Source organism: Cyprinodon variegatus, unplaced genomic scaffold (genome assembly GCF_000732505.1).
Source record: "Cyprinodon variegatus isolate N-32 unplaced genomic scaffold, C_variegatus-1.0 Scaffold89, whole genome shotgun sequence".
In the NCBI taxonomy this organism is placed as follows: Eukaryota; Metazoa; Chordata; class Actinopteri; order Cyprinodontiformes; family Cyprinodontidae; genus Cyprinodon; species Cyprinodon variegatus.
The window spans coordinates 495,311-504,395 of NW_015150542.1; the positions used below are offsets into that span (position 1 = coordinate 495,311).

Consider the following 9,085-nt stretch of genomic DNA (forward strand, 5'->3'; position numbering starts at 1 on the left):
GCAGAGTGGAAGAATAGAGATAGAATGAAGCAGAAAAAAAAGCAGCAAGTTCCTATGTCCTCCAGTAGTCTAAGCATATAGCAGCATAACTATTGAGATAGCTCAGGAGTCAGTTAGCATGTAGATGTTGTTTAATGATGGTCATGGAGACTTGGTGATCCCCAAGGGGCTCCAATTTGATCTTGTGTTCTTTGAAAATTTGATACCATATTTAATTTGACTGTCCCAGTTGCTTTAACTCTATAATATTATTCTTAATATAGATTTGGAAGAGTTAAGGTCAAAAGGAATGTGTCTTACTGGATTGACATGTTTTCTAGTGTCTATTAAAATGCGGTCGTGATCATTAATCAAGATTGTTAACTAAAAGAAACTAAAAAATAAAAATGAATTAAAAAAGTAACTAAAAGTTTCTACGTAAAAAGGAGTTATTTTATGTGAGGTATTTGGCATTTCTCCGTAGGTGTAGAACTAGTGATTTGATGGAAAATGCCGGACATTTTTCCTCACAGAATTAAAGAATTCAAATTAAAGGTTGGCTTTTTCTAATTCCTTTACTAATAGATAGCACTGCTGTTGTAAAATATGAATTTATTCTAAGTTGTTTCATCCATGTGTACCAGGCAGGAGTTTTATTATTTCGATCACTTCTTTTCCACCATCTGCTTTATCTTGATAACTTCGTTTGCATTAAACTCGATCTAAATCCACCTTTCTTTCCAGGCGACACATTCACCTTCAGTGACATCACCCGCAAAGTCCTCCTCTACCGGCACGCTGGCCTCTCCAACCAGGATGACGCCATGTCCTTCTCGGTCAGCGACGGGATCTCCATGGCAACCACAGTGGTGCAGGTGACGGTGCTGAGCAGCGTGAGCGAAGAGAGCGATGGGCCGCGACGAGACCCGGCAGCTACACTGTCGCTGGAAGTGGGCGAGAAAAGCAGCACGGTCATCAGACGCTCACACATAGCCTACATTGTGAGTGAGAAGGAATGCATGCTGGGTAAAAGATCTGGGTAAATGACATCATATCTGAACCCTGAAACACTTAGAGAAGCATCCAGTCATTCATGCAGCTTCTGTCTGTGCTGTTTCTGCAAACCGAGGCGATGAAATAGTTTAGTAGAGTCTAACATCCTAATTCGTTTGGTATAATTTAAGGAGTAAATTACATTCAATTTACAGACTAATGTGAAAATTGCTTCCCTTCGTGGTTGGGTTCACTCTGTGTTTAGTGCCTTCAAAATTTGACCAGATCATACAGGATGTTAGTGCCATATCTAGTTGCAATATTTCTTTATCCCTCCTCAGTTTCTTGCTTTTATCGAGCAGTACAAAGAATTGCATAACGTTATTAAACTAGTTAAAATCCTCTTGCATGCATCACCTCTGAAACAGTACTTTGTAAAACATCTTTTTGCTGTAGTTAGAGCTACCAATATTTTTATCTACAGCATGAAATGTATGGTCATTGCTTTTGCTAAACAGCTCAAGCTCAGTCAGATTGGATGAAGAACATCCTGTAGAAAATCTGTTTGGTTTAGCTCTCGACTTTGGTTATTCCTCTGCGACGCACATAATTTGATCTAAACTGCTCTTTCAGGTTTGTCTTGAATTTACCTCCATGATTCCACCATCCCCGCCAAAGAAAAGCACCCTCACAGCATGATGCTTCCACTGCCGTATTCCACTATAGATTATCGTGGCTATGGAGATTGCTTCTCTGTGTCTCCTCCACAGTTCCAAAGAGCCTTGTTGTTGTTTTTGTGATTAATTATTTGCTTTGTCAGCCCGCTTTGTTAGGATCAACATCTATGGTTTTTAAATCCTCTTTCCATGTTCAGATCACGTACTGAACAAAGGTCTGGGAGATATTCAGTCATCGTGATGCTGCTTGTTCTCAAATGTCCTCAAATAAGTTCCTTTACAGAAATACCACACTTACACTGAGATTAAACTATAATTTTTTTCTTTTATCTGATTAGGTGACTTATGAAGGCAGTTGTTGCCCTGTGTTTTATTTAGGGAAAACAAAGTGATGTCATATTTCTGTCTTTACAAAAATATCGAGAAACCTGTATCATGTCCTTCCAGTGTCTTAAAGTCAAGTCTTCAAAGTTCTGCTCTGTGTTGTTCGGTCACTTAAAATCCCGATAAAGAAGGTATAATGTCTGAACCTAAAATACTAAGAGCCTCTGTGTTTTGGTGATAACAGGACAGCACATCCCCTGATGATCAGATCCACATCGAGTTGGTGTCTGTGCCCATGTACGGCATCCTGACCAGGACCTATTCCCAGCAGGAGCCTCAGGAGCTGAGGGAGTATTCATCCTTCACCCAGGAAGACGTCAACCTGCACAGGATCAGGTGGGAAAGGGACTCATGTATGAAATTTGGTGAATTCATTTGCTATTCACTGATGCTTTTTATTGTTTTAAATCCACTTTTCCCTAAAGTGCTCCTCTGAGCTTCAAAGTTAATAGTTTCTACACGGTGAAGCTCCTCTCATCAGGATTTTTATTCTTCCTGATGGTTTTATTGTAACTTCAGATGCGTATAAAAGCACATGAAGCATAGCAACCATAAGGGTAAGACCAATTTTTAGGGCCATTGAAAAAACCCTAATGAATGTGTTATCAAAAACAAAGAGCTCTCATCCTAAAGTCAAAGGTTTTCCTGGGATAATTATTATCTGTCCTCTGCTGCATTAATCGCCTTCATTATTAGAGATGCTCTAATAAAGATGCTGCTTTAAAAAGCAGAGACAGGCTGTTTGTTTGAGTTTGTAGGTGATAAAATGGCTTCAAGGGTTCTTTATGCTGAGGTTGCAGTCATGATTAGCTCCTCTGGTTGCTGCTTGACTTTGTTGGGAACTTTTTTACTTCCACTTCAAAGAGCAAAGAAAAAATGGTTCCATTTTTCTTCAGAATAAAGTTTTTAAAAGACCAAAACCAGAAGAAAAGAATTGAATTCCTTTTCTTTCATGAACGGAGTCTGTTGGAATAAGCTGAGCTGATGAGCATAGCATCAGTTTTACCTGTTAGAGGAGGTGAAGTCCTCAATGAGAGGCATGACATGAAACATTTTCATGGTGGCTCCTTCATTTCCATTCATTGAACCTTCCTGAGCTGCAGGCACAACTGTTTGTTTTTGTTTTGACTCTTTGGATCTAGCAAACAAGCGGTGCGAAGCTGGATGAGTCAGGGAAAATTTGACAGGGATTGATTTCAGCACGGTTATTTGTGGGAAAGCTACTGTTAGAGATTACAGCGAAATCTGTTTATCCCTCAGTCTTTAAAAACACCTCAGACGCACTTCGGTCGATATGTCATGAGATGAGATGCTGATTCTTATATAGCTGTTCACTGAAATGAAGGCAAAACCAGCTGATGCCTTGATTTACATGTAGATCCATCAGAATACCATGAATCCGAGCACATTCACAGAAAGTTAACTGGAAGGAAAAAGTGAGGTGGGAAGCAAGCACTCTACCTAAACAAAACACTAAAAATCACAAATGAATCTTAAAATCATGCGATCTACATTAAGCTTCCATCCTGATAGTGTTGATTTAGTCCTTTTTCAGTCAGAAAACTTTTTTGCTCAGCTGCAATCAGCAAACATAAACATTGTGATGCACTGTTGCCATCTGCTGGCAGTAATTACACACATCCATCAATTTGGCAGCTTTAATCTCACTTCATACTGTACTTCAGGCACTACTTGTGTCTTATTCCTCTTGATTTACTACTTTTTTGTGCTTTTTCACACTTTCTTTCCACTCCTCCTCTGGGGAGGAGTTTGTTGTTTACTTATTGTGCTCATACAGAATATTTGGTCACATGGTCTTGTGAGGAAACAGAAGACATACAATCATGCACACACACAATCAAACCTAACCGGTATGTTTTTGGACTGTGGGAGGAAGCTGGAGTACCCAGAGTGAACCCACGGATTTGTGGGAAGAACATGCAAACGCCATGTAGAATTTGCATACGGTAGTCTCATTGGGGACTATGCCAGGAATTGAACCCAAAACCTTTTTGCTGCAAGGCCGCAGAGCTACAAACTGCCCCACCATGCAGCTCATATACAAAACTCTTAAGTATAATAACAAACAGAAATAAAAGAAACATGTAAAATAAAGTAATAAAATATAATGGGACAACAGGACACCGATAACAAGGGTATAAGAATAAGTTAGAAACAGGAAGTTTTAGTTTCCTTTAATGATCTTCCACCAAATGTCTGCTAGAGTCTTTGATCCAGATGACTCATTTTATGAGATTTAAAGACCTTGTTTCCAAAAATCTCTGCTGACTAAGAGACTCTTGTTATTTGAAAGAAGCGAAACATCCTTCCATTAAAAACCTGTGATTGATTCCTCATTCCTTTCTTTGTTCAGCTTTCGCAAGACAAGTTCTCTTTGATTATTCTGGAAATGGTAGCAGAACGTCTGAGGTCACATCTCTCAGCTAGAAAAAGAATCTCCAGCCTTTTGGAGCTACTGTCTCACAACCTTTAGATGCATCCTTCTCCAACACACATCAATCAAGTGATTGTTTTGGAGCAGAGCTGCTGCTCCTCCACTGTTGGTTGTTTGAACTCCCTATCAGGATGTTCTCCCTATGGAGAGTTTCTGCCCGTGTTTCAGTTAATGGTGAACCCAGGAGAAATAAATCCTTTCTGGCATTTAAAGCATGCTCCTGCCTCCCTCTGAACCAAGATAAGCTTTTTATCCTAAAGCTCTGATATGAGGTCCTGTGTTTGAACTTTTTTTTTGTTTAAGAGTCGCCCAGTAGGAATAACCTGGTTCTCAATATGCAGGTACACCACCTCACTAGAGACAGGAAGTCAGCCGGTCACAGACATCTTCCATTTTGTTGTCCATGACGAAGACAGCAACCGCCTTGACAACCAGATATGCACAATTACCATCACCTCCATGCCCAGACAGCCGCCAGTGGTCACCGTGCAAGGAGGCATCAAGGTGATCTTTTTCTTTTTCACTTTTAATGCTGGTTCTTGTTCTCTCTTCTCTCTTTGAAGCATTTTGGTTTGTGATAAACTGGGATTAAATCTGTTTCAAAGACAGTTTTTTTTGAGTCACAGAACAGTTGTTAACATTTTTCAGTTGAAAAAAGAGGAGTTTGATCTAATCTTTCAAAATCATTTTGATCTTCAATCAGACAGAAATGCTTAAAATATATCAGTTGAGGAGAAACAGGACTGAGGACTGGGTTAGTGAAAACTGAATTAATCACTAAAGAGAGGGAATCCAGTGAAAACTTTGCCACTGCCACAAACAAATGAAAAGAAGCAGACCTGCAGCCTTTTTTATTGCAGCTATCGCTTTTACAGATGCCAGGCCTCTTCATCCTCTTTCTCTCTCGGCTCCTTGGATAACCTGATGGATGGAGCTGGCTTTAAGCTCCGCCTCCAGCAATCAGTGTAGTTTACACTGTATGAAAAAAAACAGTAGTAGCCATTCAACATTTCCCCACTTTCCTTGATGGGCCCTGGGCTGGTCCTTGGCTAGTCTTCTACAGTTTATTTTTAAACATCCAAAATATTCTGTCATGATTTATGGACATTCTAAAGCGGAGGTCTTCAACAGGGGGTCCGTGACCCCTAGGGGTCCACGGAGGTACTGCAGGGGATTCGCAAAGGTTTTGGTTGATTAGTCTTTTTTTTTTTTATATTCCCAACCAGGAGTTTTTCCACTAATTGAAATGTCTTTAACTCCACATTACCATGAATTCAACGCACTGTAGTAAACAGATAAATGGAGGCAGAAGATGTCTTTCAGTCATCAATGTACACATTCAGCAACACACAGGAGCTCTTTCAAGCTGGGAACCGTTTCATTCAAAACACCTGTCCAATCAACCAGGAATTAGAATCAGAAATACTTTAATAATCCCAGGGAGAAATTACTCTCTTTAAATGAATCCATATGTAATAGAGTGACAATAGGATCAGTTTGATATAACACAATTTTATACAACATATATAATTAGGGGGTCCCCGCTCCATCTCGCCATCGGTTTGGGGGTCCTTAGCCTGGAAAACTTTGAAGAGCCTTGATCTATAGAGAAAGTGTTATCTCCTGGTCAGCCCCTGTAATTCAATGAAAGGGTGGAGTCAGGGTATAAATACATGCACGCCCATGAGAAGGCCATTGGCTGGAAGTTGGAAGGGATTTTGCTGCCATTCGGATGGCTTTCTACTGGGAAGGGCCATTTTGAGTGGCTGCTACTGTAAAAGAAATAAAAAGTGAAAAATAATAAATGAATAACTAAAAGTTAAAACATAAGTTATATGTGAACAATATTTGTACGATTGTATAAACAAGAATGTGTTGTATATGTTTTTAATTCATAAAATTATTCAGTGGGATAATTATCTGGACCAAAGACCTGCCTGAGCTACATTTTCTCCTCCTACACGGTTCAGTGAGGGGCCATGAATAAATCTGTGAAACAAACTCTTTAGGAAACAAAAATACAGAGCTTTCAGTGTGACCCAGTGATACAAAACTGTCAGATCATTCTGCTGGATTACACAGATGAGACGTGTTCGGTTTTAACTGATATTTGGGTCACAGGATCCGTGTGCAGGAGGTGGGAGAAGGAGATCATCCGCCTGTTAAAAAAAACAGTCCACATCAGGTGGACACATCCCATTTGTCTGCATGTATTCCAGAAATCTAACATCAAAGCTTTTTTTCCCCCTTCAAATGGGCTTATATATTATAGTTTGACCTGTTCCATGTGTTGTGGTCATTGATATGAATGCAGTCCCTCTCCAGCTCCATTTTTTTGTTTCTGCACTTCCTCAGTGAAAACCTAATTTCTCCTCCTCTTAGGAACAGCAGTTTTTCCGTGTCACATTTTAGCCCTAAACTGGGTCTCTTTCATATCCACACCTGAGCAGGACCAAAAAAAAAATCCAGTCTGGTACAGAAGGAAACGTAATGAAAACCGTTACAAAGTGAGGAGAGAGGAGCGGAGATGGCCCGATACAGCCTGTGGGAAAAGGAGCAGTAGATGCTGAGCTGAGAAACATCCATCTGTTAGGTCCTGTTCAGGACCTGCAGCCTGTGATCATTTATCCTACATTTTCCTCATGTTTTTAGAAAAAAAACTAGAAACTCTGCTCTCCTGCTCAGGCTTAAAAACTTTGGGCAGAACTTAAAAGATGTATAACATTGAACTGCACAGTATGATTCTAAAAACTAAAAATGCACATCAGTCAATTTTAACTTGGTTTAAGTGAGTTCAAGAAGTTTTTATTTTGCATTTTCTGCCCTAAAATCCTATAGAAAATAAACACGATTAGTCTGTTTACTCTGAATAGCTACTACTTAGAGTCCCTCTTAGAATTTGTCAATGTTTGCCTCTCAGGTGACGGATGCAAAGCGTCATAGAGAAAGCGCTGCAAAGTGCTTCACAGGACATTAAAAGAAAAAAAGATAACAAAGCATTTAAGGAAGAGGTTGTTAAAAAAGCAGACGTAGGAGGAACGAATGTTTGCAGCACATCATCAGTCAGATTGTTTGATGGACAGCTGCTGTTAAAGGTCATGTTTTAAGCAGTTATTTAAAAGAACAAGCAGTTTCTGTGTAGTTGATCAGGTTTTCAGTCAGTTGGATCCCTGGAGGGAATCCCAGAAATCTTTTCCAGAGCGACATTCCCCAGTTTAATCTGGGTAATGAATTTTCATATCCCTGTTGAGGTCATTGGGGGTTTGTAGCCAAAATCCCTCTCCACCAAGTTCTGTGTCTTTTTTGGAGACTCCTCCTCGTAGGAAATCCTTCAAATGGAGTCACTGATAAGAGGTCCTGAGTGTACATCTTCACAAAGCAAACCAAAGAACTGAATGATAAATAAGAGCTTAGGATTTTAAAGAACTCCAACATTTGCTGACTTTTATTTTGTAATAACTCCAACATTTGCTGACTTTTATTTTGTAAAAGATAGAGGCTAAATAAAATGTTTGTAACAGTACATTAAGCTAAATTTAAGTTTAAGCTGTTCTATTGATTCTGGATTCATTTAGTTAGAAAGCTAAAAAAAAAAATTATATATATATATATATATATATATATATATAAAACCAAATCAAATAATTTTTTAAACACATCCAGGATTTTACAGTGTAAAAGTACCAGAAATTACCTCAATTTAAACTGACTTGTTTCCCAGGTCCAGGAAGGCGGCCGTGTGCTGCTGTCCACCAATCACATCACAGTATCGGACGTGGAGACGCCTGCAGCGGATCTGCAGATCTGGCTCGTCAGCCCTCCCAAATACGGCTACATTGAAAACACAAAGAGAGGTGGGTTTACAGCACCGCCCACCCCCCCTCCCATTAACATGCTGCCTGCACACAGAGCAACATAAGAAGTGTCTCTCACAATGAACTCGACGATTTTGTTTGTGTCACATTTAACAAAAGCGGCTGAATTTCCTGCCGTCCTGATGCCATCTGTCACATCTTCATAATGTTCTGGATTAGTGCTGCCGTATACCCGGCTACAGATGGAGAAACGCCATGGTTTCAGTGCTCCCATGTTTTATCGCCTTTGCTAAAGATAGGAACAGATTGGGGGGAAATTAGAAAGGTAATCTGAAATGAGAACAAAGCTGTCCTTACAAGGGGAATTTCTCACTAAAAGCTCCAGTACTATAACACATTAACAAAAGGGCTAAAAATCAATGAGGGAAGACAACCTGAGAGATGATGCAGAAGAGATTATACTGAAAGGTTATCTTAAAGCTGAGCAGCAATGCTAAAAACATCCAAAGCTGCAAGGAATTGGTTTAGAACTGGGATGTGTGGGTCAGTTGGCCAAACCAAACCAACCCGAACCCCACCTTCCAGACAGAGAGTAGATTACCACTCCCACTCTCAATCTATTAAATTAAATGCTTAAATACAATCATGTTTTTCTATAAATGCAGTGTTGTGACCCCAAAGAATTTATTAGGACGGAAACAATGAATCAGACTAATTATTGAAATAATCGTCAACTAATTTAGTAATCGATTAATCGTTAAGAGGAGTATAGAGATTCTAAA

The 9,085-nt window shown here is 39.6% G+C and overlaps 1 protein-coding gene across 1 annotated transcript in view; it reads left to right on the forward strand.

Annotated features, from left to right (window-relative positions):
- fras1 (Fraser extracellular matrix complex subunit 1) overlaps positions 1-9,085 on the forward strand; it is a 352,266-nt gene that overhangs the window by 273,692 nt on the left and 69,489 nt on the right. The window contains exons 36-39 of the mRNA XM_015373599.1: positions 724-980; positions 2,218-2,369; positions 4,830-4,992; positions 8,210-8,342. Of these exons, the coding sequence (XP_015229085.1) occupies positions 724-980; positions 2,218-2,369; positions 4,830-4,992; positions 8,210-8,342 (705 nt within the window). The remainder of the gene's footprint in view (positions 1-723; positions 981-2,217; positions 2,370-4,829; positions 4,993-8,209; positions 8,343-9,085) is intronic.